The sequence below is a fragment of the Furipterus horrens genome, unplaced genomic scaffold (genome assembly GCF_987537825.1).
Source record: "Furipterus horrens unplaced genomic scaffold, mFurHor1.1.pri manual_scaffold_4, whole genome shotgun sequence".
In the NCBI taxonomy this organism is placed as follows: Eukaryota; Metazoa; Chordata; class Mammalia; order Chiroptera; family Furipteridae; genus Furipterus; species Furipterus horrens.
Window position 1 is genome coordinate 150416947 of NW_028327174.1, and position 25049 is coordinate 150441995.

Here is a 25049-nt window from a genome sequence, read left to right on the forward strand (position 1 = left end):
TCCAGGCCCTCCAGGATCTAGCCCCTGACCTCCTCTGCAGCCTCACTTTCCTGTTTTTTTTTTTTTTAAATGTCACTCAATTGCACCCTCTGCTCCAGGCATACCACATTGCTCAATTAGAAGGTAGGAAGGGCAGAATTTGAAGGTGAAAAGAAAAGCAGGGCAGCTCATGGACAGTAGTGCAAGGGCAGGTCTGAGCCCAGAGGAAAGGCCAGCCTGGCTGATCAGTCTGGCAAATGTCCCCAGAGAGGTGTTCCTCCACTTCACACACTGCGATGCTGAGAATCCTGTAGAGGCACATTTCTGTACCTTCTCAGCCTCACTGCATGGTATAGAATCCTTTTCTCCCACCCCAACACAGCACTCAGCCAAATGACCATGGCTCCCAGACGGGTCTGCAAGGAGATGGCAAGCAAGATGTAGGAGGAGAAGCAGCCTGAAGGTGAAGGAAAGGAACAGGAAAACCTGGTGTTGCTAGTTATTATTTGAATCTTAGTTTTCTGATCCATATAAGGGCAAAAATGCCTACTTAATAATTGCAAAAAGGTTTTTCAAAAGAATTTCCTAAGATTTCACTAGCCATGAAGGAAATGAGATTACAAAAGCATATTAAGTAAAATACATAGGTTAACTGCACTACCCTCTTAAACTGGATACCCCTTTTTCCACTTTTGCCTCTGCAGTCTATGGTCAAAATAGCTGCTGGGGAGCAGCGATACCACCAGATCATATCACTGCTGTGCTCAAAATCTTTTAACGGTTTTCTGTCTCCCAGTAAAAGTAAAAGTCCTTATAATGTAAGAGCTGACACCATCCTAGTGCTCTGTCTCCCACCTAGCCTCCGGCCTCATCCCCCTCTCCTCACTCCACCCCACACCCTTTCTCAAACAAGCTAGGATGCTCCTCAGATATCTGTGCACATGTTCCCTCACTTCCTTCCAGTCTCAATTCAGTTGTCACCCTCTCAGCAGGGCCTTCTCTATAATCTTATTTAAAACTGCACCCTCCAGCCTCCTCCCTCCCGTATGTTACTCTAGAGCAGCGGTACCCAACCTTTTTGGCACCAGGGACAGGTTTTGTGGAAGACAATTTTTCCACAGGCCAGGGGCAGGGATGGGTAGGATGGCTTTATCACCTGCCACCAGATGCAGCTTAATTGTCACTTGCCACTCACTGATAGGGTTTTGATATGAGTCTGCAAGCAATTGATTCATTATGGTCTCTGTGCAGTCAAACCTCTCTGTTAATGATAATCTGTATTTGCAGCCACTTCCCAGCACTAGCATCACCGCCTCAGCTCCACCTCTGATCATCAGGATTTAGATTCTCATAAGGAGCACATGACCTAGATCCCTCGCATGTGCAGTTCACAGTAGGGTTCACGTTCCTGTGAGAACCTAATGCCACTGCTGCTGATTTGACAGGAGGAGGAGCAATGGGGAGCAGCTATAAATACAGATGAAGCTTCCCTTGCTCTCCTGCCACTCACTTCCTATTGTTCTCCCTGGTTCCTAACAAATCTAGGTCCATAGCCTAGAAGTTGGGGACCCCTGCTCTAGAGCACTCACACCATCTAACATACTCTATTGTATTTTACCTATTTATTGTTATTGTCTACCTCTTTCCACTTCAACCTAAGTTCCATGAGGATAGGAGTATTTGGTTTGTTCATGGCTGTATGCCCTAGCTCTGCAACAGTCCCTGGCACACAGTATGTGCCCCGTGCATATTTGTTGAATGAACAAATGATTTAAGTGTTGGTCATTGCAGGTATATTCCAAGGTTGAGCTGATGAGGGGCCCAGCAGTACTAGGCCTGGGACCTGCCGGAACAAATGAGCTTCATGGATAACAAAATACATTTTGAACATTGTGGCACACAAGGCTCTGTGCAGGTGATTCACAGACACAGAAAACCAGACAGAGCAAGAAAGCATATCCCATGGCTCAAATTAGCACTGCAAGATCCAGTGTAGGAAATACAATACTGGGGTGAGGGTATTACTAAATACGTGAAGGAATTGTTCTTGGGTTTAGACAATGAAATCTGAATCTAGAAATGATTGCTTCCTTGGGTGCTCCAAAGAAAATCATTCAGAATGAATAAGCTTGCCAGTTCTGTCATGTAAATAACATCCATTTCCTTTCCTGAAGATCTATAAGCTAGAAATCAGATTTTCCAAATGACTGAAGTAAAGCACAATCTATCTGCATGGACAGAAAGATCGGGCTTTATGCTGTGAACATGTTGAGGATTCCACAAATGCTTTACCAGCATTATACACAATATGATCATCATTGGGTGACTTGAGTCAGAATGCTCCAGTACAGACTTCTCAGTGATTCTGCTTGAACAGAATTCCCACCTGAAGTACAAAAATTCTTCCCTCAGAGTTTCTGCCTGTTAAACAAATTGAGAATCAGACTATGGGGCACAAGACAAAATGATTCATCCTTTCCATGTTCTTTAAAAAAATGAATAATGCTCTTGAGGCTGGTATTTGCCTAGATAGAGCACATCATCAAAACACTTGAATCACCTGGAACTCTCTAGTATAGGCCTGACACTAAGCAGAACAGAGTAATGTAATGAAACTTCATTTCATAAGAAAATGTGAACTTCCTCAGAATCAAATTATTCAGATTTATCTTAAAATAAACTTTATTAAGTGTTTATTATGTGCAAGCCACACAACTGTGTATTTTCACATTATATTAATCAACCCTAATAACAAATGAGGTAATGACAAATATCCCCATTTTCTAGATGAGGAAATTGAGGATCCAAGAGAATAAGAGACTTGTCTAAATAGTAGAGCCTGGTAGTGTCAGAATTCAAAGCCAGCACTCTTAACTCCAGGCTATGTGCTCATTCTATTACACTACAGGAGCAGGGAAAAGCCTCTAAGGATTGTAATGAAAGCAATGAAAATTGTGCCTGGTATTTTAGTAAAGGCCTCTCATCTGAAAATCCAAGATATTATTTCTAGGACCTTGTAGGCTTTCACAAAAATTAACAAAGATGGTTATTTTACTATTAGATCTTGCTTTCTCATGAATAAGAATTTGAGAAAATGTTTAGCACTTTACCATCTTCTCGTCCGTGAAAAGAATGAACTTTCACACCTACTAAAAGACATAGTATGCCTTGAGAAATCAAAGGCTTTAAGCTGGTTCTAGTTTTGTCCCCTACTTTAATAATCAAAATATTTTAAAGTGTCAGGCTGCTGAATTAGCGGGGACCAAACATTTTGGCGGCTATAATCAGAAGATGACGTTCTGGCAGGGTAGTTAATAAATTTAATGAGCGATTTTACTTCTTTAAGATCCACATGCTAACAGGTCCATAAAGGAAGCTGCATGAGGGTGTTGTGATTTTCTGTATCAATTAAGATTATAAAGATAAACAATATAACCTAGTAAGGGCTTTTGGATGGACTCAGCGTCACTGCTATGGGTCGCCTGGAATTTCACTTCTGGTTAAACAAATGAGCTCGTGTAGACGACACAAACACGTACAATTTCCACACAGGCCCAGAGCTCTGAAGAAAGAAGGGAAAAAGGGGACCCTGGGCAGTGCCTGTGATAGATGGGCACACTGGGGGTGGCCTAGGGTGGACACTTCTCAGCCCAGGAGCAGAAACACTAGGGGACTCCCCCATGTTGCCTCTGGAGGGGCAAATGTCCAGAAAGACTTACGCTGGACCCTTACAATTTTTTATTTCCTTTATGAATCAAGTTCCTGGGCTCACTCACATTAAAACTGGAGGAAAAAAGGCCCTGGGCTGGTAGCTCAGTTGGTCAGAGCATCGTCCTGATGCACCAATGTTATGGGTTCAATACCTGGTCAGGGCACATACAAGAACCAACTAATGAGTGCATGAACGAGTGGAGCAACAAATCAATGTCTCTCTCTCTCTCTCTCTCAAATCAATAAATTAAAACAAAATAAAACAAAACTAGAGGAAAATGGCCATCAGGACCAAATGCCAGATCCACAAAACAGGCAGGGAATTCCTCTTGACCCCAAAGATGTTTTTATGCAACAGGTTCTAAAGGCCAGGGAACAACTGCTCAAAATCCTTTCCAAACCAGGAACACTTGGTTAACAGGTGAGTATCTGGAGAACCCCATGGCCGAAAAGGCAAGATTCCACTTCCACAGGGATTCAGGAAGAAATACCAGCCTAGGACTACCCCCCAAAACTATTCTTAAACTGAGACTTAACAAACATTGATTCTTGCCTTATCACAAGAAAAACAATCAAGGCTATCTTATGTACTTGGCTGCAGGTCAATCAAATCACTTTGTGGTATGTGTCATTTAAACACAGTGGAGCCAGAGAAATCTTCCCTTAAAATACCTAGGCCACTTGGACATTCCACAGGGAGACACAGTAGAGGTCAGCGGTCAAGACTTGGTTCTTTACTTCTCTCTTCTCTCACGAATGGCCTCTGCTAAGACACTTCAAGAATGCTATTTACTAGAAACCTGATTTTACTTTGCACAAGGTTCTGGTGGAGCAAATTTGGGCGATTGAGATGGGGAGCAGCAAACATCAAATATTCTGAGATGCAGAAGCAGTAGGTACATGAGTTTGGGAGAGGGACAGGCTTCCCTCCATCCAATCTCCCCCCAGCAAACCCAGATTCAGTTTCCAAATGGAGGGGTACTTTGAAGGAGTCTCATGTGCTGTGTGTCCTCACCTGTGTGAGCTCACAGAGTAAAGGACACAGACATGGCTCCAAACCAAGGAGGAGCATCCCAGAACCCAAGTTGTAAAACAAACCTGGCAGAGATTCAGAATCTAAACAGGAAGAACTCATACCTCTGAGCAATGGCTCATACATCCACCTAGTCAAGTGGTCTGTCAGGAATGAATCACTTAAATACATTTTTGTTGAAATACAAGCAAACATGACTTAAAAATTATTTTCAATAGAAAAACAGTGTGGAGAGGAAGGAAGTTCAAGGAGACTATCTCCGCACATCAGCAGGGCTGGAAAGGAGGAAATCTTAGGTCTCTTCTCCCTACCCTAGTGACCCCTGAATTTGGCAGCAAGGTGGCAGGTTTTCAGAGCCAAGTGCCACAGACGGTGCTTGCTGGCAACTGCAAGGACAACATGCCCATCCTTGAGACCGCCTTGGCCATCCCTGAGGCTAAGGTGCTTCTTTCTGTACAACCGAGAACTGCAGGCCACAATCTCTGTTTGGGCTGCGTGGTTCAGGCAAAAAATTGGGGAGCAGTTACAATTTAAAAAAATTAAATCATGTTTGCTTCCACACGAGAAGCACCGAGAGCTACTTGCTTCCCTTTCCCGTTTCAAATCCCTTTCATCTTTCTGAGTAAAGCAGAAACGGGCATCTTGTGGAGCACCCAAATGGGAGTCCCCCCCAAGAAGCTTTGTTCTTCGCATGCACAAGACAACACCCTTGCGGGTAAGCCCCCACGTGGGGTCCGAGGCCGAGGAGGCGCCGAGGGACCCGGACAATGCTTGTGCCAACGCCTGGCCCTCCCTCGTACCCGCCCGCCCTGCACTCGGCCTGTGTCCTGACAGAGCGGAAGGGTACGCGCATCGCTCATGCACTGCGTCGCTCACCTAGCACCACCGCGGCGACGGTAGAGAGCAGCAGCCAGTTATTCTTTAGGAAGCGCTTGTAGTCGCATCCCTTCCTCCCCAGTTTCCTCATGGCGGTCGGTTGGGCTTGGAGCTGTGGCGGCGGCGGCGGTCGATGCAGTGCGCAGTGCTTGGCCGTACGTTTCGGAGCCGGAGGACCGACTGTGGTTCCGCGGCGCACAGGAGGTGGGATGCGGGATGTGGGGGATTGGGTGCTGTCACTGCCGCTGTCACCACCTCGCCGCCACCTGAGACTGCGCGCCGCGCTTACACCTCGGTGAATATGCGTCGCAGACGCGCTCGGCTCCTCCTGCCGCCGCTGCGCTGTACGGCGCGCCTGCCAACCAGCCAGAAAGGAGGGAGGAGTGGCGAGAGCAGGGAGGCGGGCAGGTGCGTGTGTAGTGCGCCCGCGGTCACGGTGGAACATGCGGGGGAGCACGCCCAGGGCTGAGTCTAGAGCTGTAGCAGCTACTCCGGGAGCTCTGCACCCCGCCGCATCCTTACCCTGGTTTGTTTCGCTTTTTCCCCCTTCCTGGCCAGACTAGATTTTCGCGTTTAGGGTTTCCTTCTTCCTGCAATCCAGAAGGGGGGTGGGGGCGCGCGCGGACCCCTTTGGTTTGGTCTTTACCCTGCACAACCCTCCAGTCTGCTTTCTCCACACCGGCCATACCAGCGAATCCCTGGAGAACGTGGTACCCTTTCGCGTGGGGAGAGCTGGGTAAACTGAGTTCTCTCCTGGGTCCCCTCTGCTTCCCCACGCAGCCTCTAGGAGGAGAACAAGAGTACGGGCGGGGAGGTCAGTACAGGACTTTATGAACTTTCACACGAGGCCTCTAACCATTTCGCCCCCCGCAGCCCCAGGGATTATTAACTCTCTGCGTTGAATGCAAGAGGTGAAGGTCCAACAAGATCTTCTGTGGACACAGGGCTTGGAATGGGCCCTCTTAGAACTTCACTTCTGCTCCTTGGGAATGACTCTGTGGCTGACAAAAGCCCCATGTGAGACTTGTTAGAGTAATTAGGACCCAGAGCCTGACCAAGAGGTTCTGAGAAAGTGGGCAGGCCCCTCCCTCAGGCCCAGTGCATTGGAAAGGCACATCTTGCAGAAACTAGGTAAGTGCTACCAACCAAATAGACTCTGCGCTGCTGAGTGAATTTTCTAATTTTCTTCCATTCTCCTACCTAGTTTTTTCACCGTTGCTTACACAAACTCTTTGCCTCCTTTCACCACATCACCACCTTCGCGTCTCTAGACTGCCTTCTCCTAGGGTTCCTAACAGTAAGTAAGCCCTGAATCTTTTTGCTATTGTGGAGTCTACTCTCATTAGGCAGGTTGGAGGATCTCATCAGCTAGATTTTCTAATGACTAATGCCCCAGCTTAGAGCTTCATTCCTTTGGCTTAAATTGATTCAGGTATCTTAGCAGAGATAATAAACGAAGCTTTATGAACCATGTACACGTTAGTATGAATAAGTTGCTCAGCTCCTTTCCAGAATGTAAATTTTGAGACAAGGAAGGATAGTGGGATCATTGTGTGCTGAGGAAGATATGAAGAAATGTTGTCAGGAAAAGGGGAACTATCAAAAAAGAGGGGACAAAGATATTTATTCCACAGTAAAAAAACAAAAAACAAAACTGGAAGTACTCGTATGTTCAATATGAAAGGAATCGTAAATGTATTATGGAGCACCCATACAATGGTCCACTGTGCAGCCTGCATAAAGGAAGTTTATGAAATGTCTAATGAATAGGATAGCACATTATAATATTGTGGGGGAAAAGTAGGTTAAAATTGTATATATGGTTTGTGCACAACTATGTAAAACAACATATAAAACCAAACCATGAACTTAGAAAAAAGTCTAGAAGTAAATGCACCAAAATTTTAACCTTGGTCGTCTTTGGTGAGAATATCATGTTTGATTTTTTTTTTGCTTTTTATCTTCTGTATTTTTCTAAGTGTTTATTTGGCACACCCACTCCCATTAGAGTTGAGGGCAGAGCAGCATTTAAGAAATAAACAGAGGGCACAAAGGCCGTGTAGAGGAAAAGCCTGCCCTGCCTGTTGGTTCATGGGTTTCTCCTAGGTTGAGTCAGAAGCCGAAACAGCTGGGACCAGCTGGGACCAGCTGGGACCAGCTGGGATTGCCCGTGTTCGCACCTGTGAATTCAATCGTGTGAGTGGCTGTGGCTCCCCCGGTGCATTGCCAGCGCACCTTCCCCTGCAGGAGGTAAACTGCATTCAGTTGAATCTACAAGACTGAGAGGAGTTGGAGTGATTAGAAGTTGATTTGCTGTGGTTTATTGAAGTCAAAATGTCTCAAAAAATCTGTGGTGGTTCTGTGGTAGAGATGCAAGGAGACGAAATGACACGAATCATTTGGGAATTGATTAAAGAAAAACTCATTTTCCCCTATGTGGAATTGGACCTTCACAGCTATGACTTAGGCATAGAGCATCAGGACGCCACCAACAACCAGGTCACCAAGGACGCCGCAGAGGCAATAAAGAAGTACAACGTTGGTGTCAAGTGTGCGACCATCACACCTGACGAGAAGAGGGTTGAGGAGTTCAAGTTGAAACAAATGTGGAAGTCGCCAAATGGCATCATCCGAAATATTCTGGGTGGTACTATCTTCAGGGAAGCTATTATCTGCAAAAATATCCCCTGACTTGTGAGCGGCTGGGTAAAACCCATCATCATAGGTCGCCATGCTTACAGGGATCAATACAGAGCAACTGATTTTGTTGTCCCTGGGCCTGGAAAAGTAGAGATAACCTACACGCCAAGTGATGGATCCCCAAAAAAGACGTACCTGGTACATAACTTTGAAGAGGGTGGTGGTGTTGCCATGGGGATGTACAATGAAGATAAGTCAATCCAAGACTTTGCACACAGTTCTTTCCAGATGGCTCTGTCTAAACATTGGCCTTTGTATCTAAGCACCAAAAACACTATTCTGAAGAAATATGATGAGCGTTTTAAAAACATCTTTCAGGAGATATATGACAAGCAGTACAAACCCCAGTTTGAAGCCCAGAAGATCTGGTACGAGCATCGGCTCATCGATGACATGGTGGCCCAAGCCATGAAGTCAGAGGGCGGCTTCATCTGGGCCTGCAAAAACTATGACGGCAACGTCCAGTCAGACTCTGTGGCCCAAGGTTATGGTTCTCTTGGCATGATGACCAGCATGCTGGTTTGTCCTGATGGCAAGACGGTAGAAGCAGAGGCTGCCCATGGGACGGTAACACGTCACTACCGCATGTACCAAAAGGGACAGGAAACATCTACCAATCCCATTGCTTCCATTTTTGCCTGGACCAGAGGGTTAGCCCACAGAGCTAAGCTTGACAACAATAAAGATCTGGGCTTCTTTGCAAAGGCATTGGAAGAAGTCTGTGTTGAGACTATTGAGTCTGGCTTCATGACCAAGGAGTGGGCTGCTTGTATTAAAGGTTTACCCAACATGCAGTGTTCTGACTACTTGAATACATTTGAGTTCATGGACAAACTTGGAGAAAATTTGAAGATAAAACTAGCTCAGGCCAAACTTTAAGGTCATTCCTCGGCTTAGGAGGACAGCTGTTTTTTTTTTTTGGTAACTAGGTCCACTGGTTTACATTTTTCTGTATAACATTCAAGGGAAGGGCAAAATCAATTTTGTAATGTGTTTGGAAGTCAGAGTTTATCTTTTCTATAAGTTTACAGCCTTTGTCTTATTCATACAGTTATGCCACTTCTAGAATGTGGCCGGGGACTTTTTAAATTTAAATTTTATTTTCTACTAGTAGCTCAGGAATTAATTTAGTGCTGATTCATATTCACTGTCAATTTTTTTCATGTTCCGACGTAAATGACCAAAATGAAGAGTGCTTGAACGGTAGAACTACAGCCATAGTTTTGGTCCCTAGTATTGTGTAAAGTAGAAATTGGCTCCCTTCCCCACTTTCCTGGCCTGGGCCGTGGGTGCTGTGGGTGTAACTGGAGTCCCATTGTGTGAGGTACAGGTGTACCTTGAACTTGCACAAGACTTGGAATGAAGAACATGGGTGCAACTAAAACGTGTGGGAGACACAGCGGTCATTTGTGTAAAGAGCTCTAACTGAATGTTTCAAAATGTTAAATATTTTTGAGGCCACTGGAGAGTTTGGAATCCAGAACAAATACTACCTGGGGTTTGTCCTCTCTGTCTGTCTTCTCCTACTGGCCTTCTGTGGCCTAAGTGTTATGCTACCCTGAACAGCATATTTTATTCAAGTGCAATAATACAAGCTGTACTTTTTTTGGACTTCCGGCCTGTTTTATTTCCTTTATACAAATTTGATTTTTCAGAAGTTGATTATAAACACTATTCTAGTCTGTTCCTCATCTAAACTTTTATTCATTGTAATTAAACTTAAGAACTAATGGCTAAAAAAAAAAAAGAAATAAACAGCCCTGGCTGCTGTGGCTCAGTGGATTGAGCGTTGGCCTGTGAACCAAGTGTCGCTGGTTCAATTCCCGTTCACGGCACATGCCTAGGTTGCACGCCAGGTCCCCCAGTTGGGGACACGAAAGAGGCAACCCACACATTGATAATTCTTTCCCTCTCTTTCTCCTTTCCCCTCTCTATAAAAACATAAATTAAAAAAATGTATTAATTAAAAAATAAAAATAAACAGGCCTTGAAGAGACGAAAAAAGTGGAAGAACCTAAAGTGAACTTTTTACATTGACTTCTTGAGGTACGTAGTAAGACATGCTCCACGTGTTGTGTAATGAACGTTTTGGCCGTTCCTTGACCCCGTTTCCTTGGAGGAAGGTCCTCTCGGTCCTCGGCATTTCCCGAGAGACAGCGATGTCTATGAGCTGTGCCGGTCCCCTTGTAGCGCACCTAGGTTCATGCTAAGGAGACGACTCAGGATGGGGGGCCTGTCAGGCCAGAAGGACCCGCCCTGTGATTAGAGGTCAAGGATTAGAGCCCAATCTCTGAGGCGGGGAGGAGCCTGGAGGTTGAATTCCACCGCGTAGCCAGTGATTGCAAAGACCCTGCCTACTTATTGCAACCCTAAGGGAAACACAAGTCACCAAATCTCAGGTGAGCTTCTGTGGTGGGGGAAGCACATCTGTGTGCCGTGAGGGAGGCACACCCAGAGGACACGGGAACTTGGTATCTGGGACCGTCCCGGCGTTCTCCGACGATGCCATCTCCCAGGAGGCTTTGCTTTCCTCCGTGACCCGGTGTTCCGGTTATGAACCCCTCCCTCTGGACGCCCGCCCCACTTAACAGACTTATTACTTCTTGTATTCTCTTCCTTTTTTTTTCCTCCAGGGTTTCTGGGACACCTTCACTTGTCTCCCACGGTTCCTAGCCCACCGCAGGCTCGAGTGTGCTTCAACTACGTGAAGCTGGAATTGGAGGTTGTGAAAAGGACGCCCATGAGGGATAAGGTAGTGACCACTGTGTGTGTCCTCTCGTGCCCGGGGGTCTGCTTGTCACAGCCCATTTGCCGGAAAGCGGGTCCCGTGGAGTCCCCTGCGCTTTGTTTTCAATTTCAGGTTATGGTCTAGGTGCCTGTGGTGCTTTCTTCCTTCTCTCTGCTCTTCCCCTTCTGCTGCCGCAGTACCGCGCTCTTCTCTCCTGCTCTCAGGCTCTCAGGCTTAGGCTCTGCCTCAGCGTCTTGTTCTTCCCACTGACGTGCAAAACAATTCAGGGTTACTTTTCAGAGTTAAGGAGTTTGGTGGAGTAACCGCAACCCCACGAAGCTCCGTTATCACTTGACAGTGAAGAGCTAATCAAACTGGTCCAACGACACACATCACAAAGGTGACAACTTCATCTTTATCATATGTCCTCAAAAGAGGCATTGCACTGTGCTCCTCAGTGATGTAAGATAACGTACAAACGTGTCACGTGGGATAGCTAGAAAGTGACAGTGAATTCCCACAACTCGATAACAGAGACTGAAACAGAAAAACTTATATTGATGACAATATGGGGGACTACCTACCTAGCGGTACGATGGTTAAAATTACATAACAGATAAAACCCCCCAAACCCCTCTTGAAAATGTAAACAATTAAATGTACCTATATGTAACAGATATATGAGTTATAATCAACTCAGTAGGAACAGCATGTTTTCAAAACTACAACTATTTCCAAACTATTTAACAGAAGTATATAAATATTAACCATGAGAATAAATATAATAATCCTATGGGAACATACTGAAAATAAGTTAGGAAAATATATAGTATATACGCAACTCTCACGTTCGTAGGGCTCTCTTAATTTTATACTTTTAAAGTATTTCCTCCTCTGCTGACCCCTAAACTCCACCTTGCGATGACCCTAGACTGTTGCAAACGGGTGTGTGAGAAATGGGACCTGTAGCCTCTACCTCGGCGAAGATAGGACTAAAATGATCTGAAATTTTGGGTGTTGACTTAGAAAGGGGCAAAATCTGAAAACACCCTGGTTTCTTGTTGTCCTTAAATGGATTCATAGAAGCGTTCTGCAGAGCAGGACATGACCGTCCAGCTCATGGGAGAATATTCTGGGCCCTGTTAGACTGTCTGCGCAGGAGGCTCCTCTTTCCCTTCCTCATGCCTATCATTAGGGAACCTGCATTCACGTCCTGCTGCGCACCAAATCTCCCGTGGCCTCAGCGACCTAGAAGTAAGAGAGAGAGACATTTCAAACATGCCACCCCCCAGGTAGGAAGATTGCCACAATTCTCAGTCACTTGTAGCCCGAGTTTAGACTACCCTATAAATCCTATTTTATCTCTAATTCTCCATCCTCAACCTCATTCAGGAACCATTTTTTTTCCCCATTATGAGGGTTGAAGTGTGATGACAACGAGTCCAAAAATGACTTCACATACCCAGGAACCTGCGTCCTAGCGAGGACTCGAGGAGATTCTGTTCAGGGAGCAGCACACATCAGGACAGTTCTCCTTTGCTTTACTCACACCTTGGTCCATTTGTACACGTGAAAACCTGACCTTAGAACCACACCAGCAACATTCCCGAGACATCAACATCGCAAGGCCTGCTCCCTAACACTAACCCTGCTTTCTAAGTCTAAGCATAACACCGAGTCTGCTCTTGGCTAGTGCTACAGTCACAGTGCTTGTGTCCCCCCAAATTCATAATGCCTAGGGTGATGGTGGCTCAGTTGGTTGGAGCGTCTTCCCATATACCAACAGGTTGTAGGTTCAATTCCCAGTCAGGGCACATACCTAGGTTTTGGGTTTGATCCCTTCTCACCTCGATATTTGTTCCTCTCTCTTCCTTCCTGTGTCTAAAAGCCAGAAACATACCCTCGGGAGAGGATTTTGAAAGAAAGAAGTGGGGGTCTTCGGGAGGCGATTAGGTCACTGGGTGGAGCTCTAATGGATGAGGTTATTGTCCTTAGAAGAGACCCCAGAGCCATGCCTGGCCCCTTGCAGCATGGAAGTGCACGGCGGGGGCGGGGGCGGGGAGTTGGCCGTCTGCAGCACAGATGAGGCTCCTGAGCGGAAGCCGGCTGTGCCGGCCCCTGATCTCAGACCTCCAGCCTCCGGAACTGGGAGAAGGAAATGTCTGCGCTTCTCTAAGCCACCCAGTCTGTGGCCTTTGGATGTGGCAGCCAGGAGGGTCTGAGATAGCTAGTTCACAAGGCTGAAACCCGGTCTTTGCCTGTTGCTCTGCCCAAAGCTGTAAGTCTAAGGTGTGTATCATAGTGAGCCTTGGCGGGGCTACTGTTTCTCAGCCTCTGCTCATTGTGACCAACCTCCGTGACCATAAACTTGAGGGGAAAATGTGTACTTGTACAAGGGGAGAGATCGGTGAGGCGGGGAAATGAAGAACACGGCGATGCTGTGTCTCTAAGCAATTTGTTGGAGACTAAATTTGGATGAAGATAGAGCTAGTCATGATTTATTTTTTTATTGTGGGGTCTAGAGACTGCGCCATCTAAAATCCTACTGGTACACGTTTCCTTTCTGTAGGTAAGTCCCTAGAGTTGGTATTCCTGAGGGATGTCAGGCCCAAGTGAGTTAACAAGAGAAGTGAAAACACACTCTTATGGGAAAATCTGGGAACCTACTCTTCACCAAACTCGAGATTTGGACAAAGCTGTTCCTTGGACCCCGTTGCCTCCGATAAAATGATGTCAGCCAAACCCTGAGGCCTGGCATCCACCCATGCCACCAAGGCTCCTGGGTGTGGTGGTCGGCTCGTGGCCGGCAGCCGCGTCAGTGCCTGGCTGTGTGCGTGGTGGGTGTGCTTCACAGTGTGTGGAAGGCTGATGGGGAGGGGTGGGGTCGATGACCATGGGTCCTGCAGTTAAAAGTCTCGCATTTCCTAAAGGGACCACAGATCATTGCGTCTGCACCTGCGGGGACACAGCCCGACGTTCCTACGCACCTACCTTAGCCTCTGGGGTCTCCGAAAGGAGGGCACGGTCTCGCCCCCACACCCAGAGCTTGGGATCAAAGGCCTGGATCTGGAAAGACAAACAGTCCCCGAAAAGGTGAGGACTCTCTAGTTGGATCCATGTCCCTCCCCTTGTCCGGCCTCCAACTCTCTCTCATCCCCCAACCCCAGCCGAGATGCCTCATAATTCCTTCTCTCTCCGGTCTCGCATCCCCCTCTGCCAGATGTCCACAGCCCACCTACCTCTTCGCACTCTTCCTTGGTGACCCATGCCCTGCAGCCCATTGAGCGAAAGAATTGCCATCGCAGTTTGTGAAACAGGGGACGCCGGGAGTCATTGCTGTCCCCGTAGAGGAAGGAAAAGATGGCCTGTTTAGGGGCGCAATCCTCCTCCATATCCAGGGCCAGGTAGCTGAGGAAAGCCACCAGGGTGTCAGTCAGGAACGGGATGGAAGGGACGGACCCTTGCCTGCAGTCAGCCTCCCAGAAAGGACACAGACTGGGTCGCCTTCACACAGGACCCACGGGAGCCCCATCCAGGGTCACAGAGTGCCTGCCTCCCAGTCATGAGCAAGCCTCTGTTGAGCAGGCACCGGAAGGGCCCCTCTGAATACCTTGACGATTCGGGTACAATTAATTCAGTGGGGAAGCCTGCCCCCTTCCTGGAACCTGCTGTGTGCGCACACACCTGTCTCTCTATCGTTTCGGTCCCTAGACAGCTCCTGTGGGCAGGGACCAACTGGTCCATTTCAGTATCCATAGTTTCCTGTCAAATGACTGAGAGGGGACTTGGTTCCTGGGCGCATTCACTCAGCAGCCCTTCTTGAGTTCTCCCATCCTCACATTCCCTGGCCCTGGAGATGCACTTTATAAGGTTTCATAGGATGAATGACTGAATGCTTTGCGTCCTAGTCAAGTGCAAAACTGATTGCCTCAGAGACTCAATGTCATGTCATCTTTGCAACGTGAAAAGGATAGTGCCGAGTGTTTTCAGAAGTCATTGACACATATATACTTTTAATGTTTTAATGTTTTACTTTTGCTCTTGGGGCGCGGAAGTGAGAGGGTCTGGAGGTTTTAGTGTTTCAGTTAGTGTAAGAAGAGATCATGTCTTTCAGTTGCATACGTATAAAAATACTGAGACAGAAAATACGATATCCAGTCAGGGAACGGTGTTAGGAAGATTGCAAAATAAAGAAGGGAATGTCAGGGTGGTAAACACGTTTGATGGGAATAGTAGAGAGAGCTGATTTCCAACCGAGACCTCTGGCCCAGATTTAGAATGAACTGAGGCAGTGGAATTGTTGGGTGGGAGGATGGTGAAGTACTTAGACCTGTGTTTAGAAGTACATTCAGGAAGACTTGTAAGAAACATCCCTGGGTCTTACTGCTTTTCCTTCTCCCCCGAGGAGGTGTGTATTGATTTAGAGAGAGAGAGAGAGAGAAAGAAACATGGATCGGTTGCCTCCTGCAGGAGCCCTGACCGGGCTCGAACCCGCAACGTTTTGGTGGACCGGACGACACTCCAAAGAATCGAGCAAGCCGACTAGGGACCTGGGGTGAGCACTTCACAACAGATCTGTATTATGTAACGGGGCCTGAATTGAGAAAGACCATTACATTTGGTATGGTTCAGAGGTGTGGCAGGATGTGGGGGAGAAGGCTTAGAAATGGTTAGTCTCAAGCCTGTTTACTCAGGGGAAGAGTGGGGTCGAATCTTCATGGGGCTTTTATGTTTTCATTTGCTTTCCTCGGTCTTTTAACTGACATTGGTGTGGCTGGCTTTTCCCAAGAACAGTAGAAGAAACACTGTATTACAATCCTGTGAAGTTCCTACACAGAGTACACAGTAGAAACAGGGTAAAAAGTAGCTGAGAGGTTGGGGACCCACTCCTGTCCTGGCGCTCCCCAGAGGATGAAAATGAGTCCTGGGATTCAGCCGAGTACTCACAGGGCCAGGAAAAAATGGATTCGTTATTATTGTCAGGTGAAGAGGCCCGCGCGGCTGAAGTAGGCCACAACCATTGCCAGGAGGTACTGGTGGACAGAGGGGGAAAATAGACACGAGGATGCGTGAAGATGGCCTTGTTATCTCCCCTTACACACATGAAGGTCTTTAGATGCAAAAGACCACTCAGAGCTCAGAAGTCTCAGAGGGTGTGATACTCACAGGCCAACTCATCCTAAGTGCAAACCCTTTTGAAGTCTAGCCTAATCCTGTGTCACTTCTAAGTGTCCCCAGTGAGAATGAATAGGGAGCCCTCCTAGGAAAGAGCACACCAACTAGCAGGGAGTTCTTTCTGTTGGAAGAGTATAGTTCTTCAAAGTTGTTTGTTCAGAACATGATACGAGGGTGCTGTCCAGGGTATCTTCTTACTGAGCAGCCTGGCAAAGGCCACGTGGTGTTCCGCCAGGACTGTGGATGCTTTTTGTCTTTTGATCTTCATTTTAAGACCATCCAGGTCTTGGACCCGCCAGATGTTAGGCCCAGGCGCAGCCTCCTCCTGTGCCTCCCGCCTTGGGGACCGCTCCCTCCTCCTCTTCCTTCCAGTGGTACGATCCAGGTGGCTGGAATCTACACAGGGGTCTGAGTAAAGAACCCAGGGTACGAGATGAGGCTTTTGCCTTTGGAATTCAGCTACTGGTCACCTAAAGCCGACCACATCCTCCACCCCACCTATCCCCCCACCTTATAACCAACGTCTCCATTCTCCCGAGTCTCCTAGACTGGCCTTCTCCCCAGCCATCTTTTCACCTTCCTCCTTCGGTGATGCCCAGCTCCCCACCCGCTGCCCCAGAGTCACCTGGCTGCTGTTCTTCGTCTCTGTCCTCAAAATTCTTCCTCTGAAGTAATTTCTCCCATTGAAGGGGAGCAAAAGAACCCTCATAGTCTCTTCCCTTCCCTTCTGTCATCTTTGAATCTCATCTCCGAAACGTCCTTGCTTGCCTTCCAGGCTCTCCTTTCATTGGGATACCCTGGTCCCCAGCTCCTGTAGTCTCCTGCAATCCCTGATGCTCTGAATCTCTCCTTTCTTTCACACACAACCTGCTCCAGTCCCCCTTCTTCCTTAATGCCAACCGTGTCAAATCCCTGGGCCCCCTGTTTCCTTAGCTGGTTTTCCTGGGTTCACCTGAATCACTCTTACCTCCAGTGGGCACCATGAGGGCCAAGGGCGAGGTTGCCGGGAAGAGGAATAGAGGAGATGGCGCCCTGGGCAAGGAAGCAGGGGTGACACCACGCCCCACCCACCCAGTCTGGGGGTACCGAGAGACAGGTAGGGGGGCAGCAGCATATCTGCGTGACGCAGATATTAACCAAAGAGTGCTGCTCCCGCATCACGCATGGACGCACCCCTGTGGACACCATAGCCACTCGGTCGTTTCTCTGTCGACAGTCACATCAGGGTGAGAAGATGGCCTCATTATCACCTCTTACGCACAGGAGGGTATTTAGACTCAAAAGACCAGTCAGAGCTAAGAAGTCTCAGAGGGTACGGTACTCACAAGCCAACTCATCTCAAGTGCAAACCCTTTTGAAGTCTAGCGTAATCCTCTGTCACTTCTAAGTGTCCCCAGTGAGAATTGGTTGGGCGCCCTCCCAGGAAAGTGAACACGCCAACTAGCAGGGAGTTCTTTTCTTTTAGAAAGGTATAGTTCTTCAAAGTTGTTTTTCCAGAACAGGATAGGAGGGTGTTGTCCAGCGTATGGTCTTACTGAGCCGCCTGGCAGAGGCCTGGTGGTGTTCCGCCGGTGCCGTGGGTGCTTTCTGTCTTTTGATCTTCATTTTAAGAGCATCCAGTTCCTGGACCCGCCAGATGTTAGGCCCAGGCACGGTCCCCTCCTGTGACTCCTGCCTTGCTGACCGCTCCCTCCTCCTCTTCCTTCCAGTGGTCCTATCCAGGTGGTTGGTATCCACACAGGGGTCTGAGTAAAGATCCCAGGGTACGAGATGAGGCTTTTGCCTTTGGAATTCAGCTACTGGTCACCTAAAGCCGACCACATCCTCCACCCCACCTATCCCCCCACCTTAAAACCAACGTCTCCATTCTCCCCAGTCTCATAGACTCCTGGCCTTCTCCCCAACCATCTTTTCATCTCCCTCCTTTTGTAATGCCCATCTCCCCGTCCCCTGCCCCCAATTCACCTTGCTGGTGTTCTTCGTCTCTGTCCCAAAAAGCAACCTCATTTCATTTAATTTCTCCCCTTGAAGGGGAACAAAAGAATCCTCATTGTTTCTTCCCTTCCCTTCTCTCATCTTTGAGTCTCATCTCCGAACCCTCCTTGCCTGCCTCCCAGGCTCCCCTTTTCGTGGGGCTATCCCGGTCCCCAGCTCCTGTAGCCTCCTGCAATCCGTGATGCTCTGAATCTCACCTTCCTTTCACAGGCACCCTCCTGCAGTGCCCTTCCTCCTTAGTGTCGACCGTGTCCGATTTCTCGGCCCCCTGTTTCCTCACCTGACTGTCCTGGCTTGACCCGAATCAGTCTCAACTCCAGGGGGCACCCTGAGGTGCTAGCCTCTGGGCTCGAGTTGTCCGAGGTGGGACTTGGGCTAGTGCCCGCCATCTCTTCTTTTTAGCTCTTGTCTGTCAAGAAACCTTGGCAATCACAAGACGAGAGAATAGGCTGTTGCCTACATCCACTGCCTAGCGCCACAGAGTTGGATCCTCCCAATCAGGAGGTTCCGAAGCCTCTGATGTCATTGGTCACCCAAACCCGGCAACGAGTTTGAAAGACTTAAATACACGTATCTAACTGCCATATACGTAACTGCCATCCATACATGTAACTGCCATGCGTGCTCTTACCTGTCCTGGAGATCAGGGTAAAGAGTACCTCCTGCTACTGACCCAACAACATGAGACCCGCTGCCAGAGCTGTCCTCAAGTGTCAGCATCACCCTTCACCTCCTCCCCAGCAGATGCTCTGTTCTCTGCATTCCGAACGTGAACTGTATTGGGACGTCTTCTTTCCCATTCCCATTTCGGAGTATAGCCTGGTGGGAGAGGGAGGTGACAAGGACATGTAGGGAAAGCAGAAATGCTAAGACCTTTCCAGAGTGGTGTGAAAGTGTCCAAAAGTTCCCAGGAACATGGCCCTGTCAGGTGACAATTTACTTTAAAACCCCGAATTTGGTGCCCTGACGTGCATGGCCCTTTGCACTGAGCATCGAGCCTCCAAGTGACAGTTTCACCCATTGGATTCCCGGTCAGGGCACTTGCCTGGGCTGCAGGCTGGTCCCCGTTTGGGAACCTGTGCAACCAGTTGTCGTTTCTCTCTCACATCAGAGTTTCTCTTCCACTCTTTCTCTCCTCCCAGCTCTTCCCCTCTATAATGAATAAGTTGATATCACGAAGCAGTTAAGGGCGGTACAGGCACTTGGGAGAACAACAGACACAACACCACCAAACATTGGATTTGGCGAAGCTCGATGTCTACAGAAATAATGTTCAGGATTGTGTAGCAGGGGAAACGCATCCTCAACCCTCAGGCAGCATTCATTCCAAGAGACGTTGTGAGAACCTAAAATCCTCGAAAGCTGCACATGTGCTCACGTGCTTCAGATGGTGTCTACAGTTCGAGGGAGTCCATGAATCGCCCTGAGCCTGCCCCTCAAGTGCAATGAAGAAACTCTAGTCTACGTATCAGCATGCTTAGCGTGTGCATCAGTCTTGAGCCAGAAATTTCACTCCCACTCCTGTACCCTGTGAATGAAATATCACATGCACAGAAAGGCTAAGTGGAAAGGTCTCCACTTCAAGGCAGAACATGACGTTCTCAGTGAAGGTGGGGAGTGCAGACACAGAAAAGATAGTGACTAACCCGTTCTGCTGCAGGATCAGTGGACGATTTTTCTGAACCACCTGCCAACCTCCTACCTCTCCTGTTTTCATGGGCATTGAAACTTTTCTTCCTTCTCTTTATCCTCCCTCCCTCCCTCTCTCTTTCCCTCCTGTCCTCCCTCCCTCCTTTTCTTATTGTCGTGCAATAATATAACCAATGTACCATTTTAAGCATAGTAAAGGTGAAATTCTGTGGCGTTGAACACACACGCACCATGTTATGCTACAGTAACCACCATCCATCTCCAGAACTTTCTCATCTTCCCAAACTGAAACTCCACATCCAATAAATATGAAGTCCTCATCCATCTCCCCCAGGACCTGGTAGCCCTCCTTCTACCTTCTGTCCGTATGAGCTTGACTACTGCAGGGAGCCGGTATCAGTGGAATCATATAGTGATTACTTCAGGCTTATTGAGTCAGCATAATGATTCAAGGTTCATGCACGTTGTTGCATGTGTCAGAATTTCCTTCTTTCTATAGGATGGGTAATATCCATTATAGAAACCGCATTTTGTTTATCCATCCATGGGCTGATGGACACTTGGGTTGTTTCTACCTTTGGGCTGGGAGTCTTGCTTTTCATCCATCCTTTGAACTTGGATGAGACATTCAGGATGTACCCAAACTTGTATTTTTTCTTTGGATCACGTCCATGTGTCTACTCTGCCCATAGCAGCCGTGAGCGAAGTGCAGTCAGTTCCTCTAGAATAGAGTGTGGCAGTTCCTCGAGAGTTATAAATAGAACCGTTCTATGAAGTAGCAATTCCAGGTCTGGGTATTTATCCAAATGAAAGGAAAGGAGGACTTGGAAGAGCTACGTGCACCTCCAGGTTTGTTGCAGCATTAGCACCAGAGCCAATGTGTGGGAACAACGTGTGTCCATCGATGGGTGAATGGGTACAGAAGATGTGACAGGTACATCTAAAATGGCACATTGCTCGATTATGAGAAGGGGGGCAATCCAGCCGTTTGGGACACTATGGATGGGCCTTGAGGGTGTTATGCTAAATGAAGTGAGACAGAGACAAACATATTCCGTGTGGTATCATTAATATGTGTAATGTGAAAAAGAAAAGAACTAAACTCATATAAAGAGACAGTGGCATAGAGGCCGCCTGGGGATGGGGGACTAGAGAACGGCTGGTGAGAGCTGGAAACTTTCAGTGATAAGATGAACGAGGCCTGAGCATCTCCTGTACAACACAAGTGGCCGTATGGAGTCGGTGTCCTGTGAGGCCCAGTGGTGAGTTTTCCCTGTTCAGGTTAGCTGGGTGCTCCCAGAATGTCCTTGTGTGGGTTGTGTGTGCCCTGCTGTCCTAGTGGAGCCTTGATCGCTGTTGGCACATGAGTGGGTGTGATTGACCGTCAGTCTGAGCAGCTGCAAGGACCGCCTGTGACCTGAGTAGACAAGCGGTTGTGCGTGGCGGGGCAAGAGTCACTGTCGTAGGGCTCTGGTGCCAGCCAGACTTACCCTTAAGGTGTATAGTTGTGGAGCAGGTTGGGTGGTCATTTGGTTTAGTATGAAGCTGGCCATTGGATGCATTGGTTCTGGAGCCTCTTGAGAGGGGCTCTAGTGCTGACCAAGGGCAGCTGCCATTGGTGCCCAGTGGGCCACCTGGTAGGAGCTACCAAGTGATCCGTGGTTAGCTGGCACCTGTGCTGGCCGCCTTGAGACTCTTGGTGGAGGCCGTGCTGTGCCTCAAAGTTGGCTGCCACTTTTACTGTGTGTGTGGCTGCTTATGTGAACTTCCTTTCGAAGCCAACACTAGGTGCAACTTATGCCAGGCCTGAGGCCACCTGATGGGAGTTTAAGGCAAGCTGAGAATGCTCCGTACTTGTGCCAGATTTGGAGCTGCTTAGCAAGACGTCCAGGGCACACCAAGTCCAGCTGCTGCCTGTTTGGAGTTTGTGGACCCCTGGGAGACATCAGAAAAATCTACACCCTGAGTTGAGTCAAGACACTTGTGTGGAAAAGCTGCTGAAAGGCATTCGACCCAGGAGTGTGAGTTGGGTGGGACCTCAAGTAATTAGCAGGGTGTAGTGAGTGGTCTTAGCTCAGGTAATGGAGAGCTCGGATTTGGCACCCACCTGTGCCTGCCTGCTGGGTGGGTGGAGGACTCCCAAAGGAACAAAGGCGCCTTTCTGTCCCAGGAGAGAGCTGCCCGGCCCCTGGCGCTCCAGTCCTCACCCTGAAGCTCGTCAGTTCAGCTTCTCTGTGTATGTCCCTGGCATTTCTCAAGCTGCTGTCCCAGCACTGGAGCTGAGAGCAAGTGAGTCTGTGAGTGAGTCCATTGACGGGCCCTTCAAGAGGAACACCTGGGCCCCGGCCAGTGTGGCTCGGTTGGAGCATTGTCCCATAACTGAAAAGTTGTGGATTCGATTCCTGGTCTGGGCACGTACATAGTTTGCCGGTTTTGTTCCAGACCCTGGTGCGTATAATGCCAGGTGTGGGTGTGTACGGGAGGCAACCAGTTAATACTTCTTTCTCACATAGATGTTTCTCTCCCTCCCTCTTGCTCTAAAAAGTAATGGAAAAATGTCCTCAAGTGAGGACTTTTTTAAAAATTGTTTTTAAAGGGAGTGTATGGGGCTCCAGCAGCCCTCTGTGTCATTGAGATGCAGTCCCTGCTTGTCTTTACAGCCAGTTGCTGTGGGGACTGTACTTCCTGGCATTGGTGCCTCTGGCGTGGGCCTGGGATCCCCTTTCTCTTAAGGGGGCACCTCCACAGCCGAGATATCCCTCCCAGTTCTCAACCACCATGCATGAGTTTGGGACTGGCCTTTTTAATGTCTGTTCTTCTACTAGTCTCAACATGGCTTTTTCTTTATGTGCTTAGTTATAGTAGTTGTGTTCAGCTACTCTTTAGGTGGTTCTCAAGAGTGATTGTTGTATAACTTAATCTTAATTTTTATGTGATTCTTTCATCGGTGGTCCTTGTGCCTGGGCAGTGGTCTTTGTGTCCTGGTTGGTGGTCATCTCATCCTGGAGTATAATGGCTCAGATACCATCTTGATTGCTTGCAGTCCTCCCGAGGCACAGAGGTGGAACTGCTTATGGTCTCCTGGAGGCAAGGTGGATCATACCTCCAGTTCCTGAAACAGTAGCTTTTTACATGCATTGATTACTAAGCTTCTAGCTGTTACCTGAAACTAAAATTTCCCAACATTTGAGATGCCCATCAGTCCTTGAAAATGCTGTGACTTTTCTGAGGGTAATTAGCCATTTTGTAACATTTTCCATCAAAAGTGTTTCTATTCTTTAATTCAACCACTCTACCTCTAGGAAATTAATACCAAAAAAATACCAAAGATCTCTTCATCCCTACTCAGTTGGAAAAAACTTAGGTGTCTAGTAAGATGGATTGACTAAAGATTGATGAAGTATGTACAAAAATCCTGGACAATGAACAATGTTCAGAGATTGAAAACCCTATTCTGGCAGAATATTGAATTACATGGGAAAATGGTAAATACACATACACAGCATGTATTGAAATGGCAAAAGTTATAAAACAGTGGGTGGGTTGGTTTTTTACAATGAGGATGTAGTGATTTATTCTTTGTATACCTAAAAACACAAAACTTTTAATATTCATATTATAATTATAATTAAGTCTCTGTATACATTTGTGTGTCCAAGTGTGTATGTGTGTAGTAATATGAACATTAATGTTCTTTTTCCCCTTTGCCTTTCTGAGCACAGGCTCTGTGCGTTTCTAGGCTAAGGTGTTCATATGCTTGGGAGAGTAGGATTTGTTAGGGCAGGAATTTTTAAAAGATGTACTAACATTCCACTTCTGCATGGTATCTAGGATTAGGTTGCAGGAACGATTATTATCAGGGGAGAGAAAGTTCCATCTTCTTTCATCTTCCCATTAGAATATCAAAATACCAGCATGGAAGACTCATCTCCCAGAATTCTCTTATAGTGTAGCAATAACAGCCCTCTCCCTTAGCAGCTGTCACTCTGTTGCAGCAGGAGATTAAGATTTGGGGGAATTAGAAGAAAACTCAACACTTTCTGGTCAAAGCAATGGTGAAAAGAGGAATGGGAGAGGAGGAGAGATATTGATTTTTTTTTCTCTCTCCAGACTTCTCCAGGTAAGGGGCTATAAGAGAAAAGAAGATGGCACCTCTGTCCCCTATTCCCTGTTGGTAGGCTGCCTCCCAGACTGACTCCTCCCAGCCTGGGAAGCAACCACATGGATGCAGATGTGGCAGGGCAGTGTGATGAGGCAGGGAGAGGCTCTGAGATTTCACTGTTTTACCACCCTTGGTTCGTGGTGGCAGGGACACTGAGCTGAGAGCTGTGGGATACTTATGGCAGGATGAAGTGACTCTCCTTACAGTCTAGGGCAGCGGTTCTCAACCCGTGGCTCGCGACCCCTTTGGAGGTCAAACGAACTTTTCACAGGGGTTGCCTAAGACCATCGGAAAATACATATATAATTACATATTGTTTTTGTGATTAATCACTATGCTTTAATCATGTTCAATTTGTAACAATGAAAATACATCCTGCATATCAGATATTTACATTACAATTCATAACAGTAGCAAAATTACAGTTATGAAGTAGCAACGAGAATAATTTTATGGTTGGGGGTCACCACAGCATGAGTAAGTGTATTAAAGGGTTGCGGCATTAGGAAGGTTGAGAACCACTGCTCTAACACAATATGACTGTAGAAGATATCCTAAAGTTGCTGGTAGAAGAAGAAACTGACAAAGCAGTTTTGGCGGAAATGACATCTGGAATGTGCCATGATAACTTAGGGGATTATAGCACTGATGAAAAGAAAGAAGTTAAACAATTTACTCTAAAAAGCATAAAGAAAGGCCTAGACTTAGCTGAATAGTTAGTCATATTTCTTAAATGAAGATCCTTGCACTTAAAGGAGCACAAAGTCTAAGAGAGAACTTCAGAAGTGCTTAGCACCGTATAACGAAATTTATAAAGATCTCTCAGCTAAAAGCAATCAATCTAAAATAACAGATTTTTTGCAAAAAGAAGAGCATAGAAATCAAGATAATGCTGAAGAAAGTTCAGAGGATGAAGTTATCTTGTCAAAAAGAAAATGCATTTGGTTAATGGAGCTTAGTAGTGATGACAAAGAAAAATTACTTAATTCATATTAATATGTAATAATTTTGATGAAAATTGCTTTAATAAAGATATTTCT

The 25049-nt window shown here is 47.2% G+C and overlaps 2 protein-coding genes and 1 pseudogene across 2 annotated transcripts in view; 1 reads left to right on the top strand and 2 right to left on the bottom strand.

Moving 5' to 3' along the window:
- The window catches only part of SLC1A1 (solute carrier family 1 member 1), a 91691-nt gene extending 85807 nt beyond the window's left edge, over window positions 1–5884 (bottom strand). The window contains exon 1 of the mRNA XM_090274137.1: window positions 5600–5884. Coding sequence (XP_090130263.1) covers window positions 5600–5690 — 91 coding nt within the window. The 5' untranslated portion in view covers window positions 5691–5884. The remainder of the gene's footprint in view (window positions 1–5599) is intronic.
- A 1946-nt stretch (window positions 5885–7830) lies between these two features.
- LOC150013067 (isocitrate dehydrogenase [NADP] cytoplasmic pseudogene) lies at window positions 7831–9198 on the top strand (annotated as a pseudogene).
- A 4492-nt stretch (window positions 9199–13690) lies between these two features.
- LOC150013068 (speedy protein E4-like) overlaps window positions 13691–25049 on the bottom strand; it is a 143047-nt gene continuing 131688 nt past the window's right edge. The window contains 4 exon segments of the mRNA XM_090275207.1: window positions 13691–13927; window positions 14019–14093; window positions 14267–14435; window positions 15975–16060. Coding sequence (XP_090131333.1) covers window positions 13691–13927; window positions 14019–14093; window positions 14267–14435; window positions 15975–16060 — 567 coding nt within the window.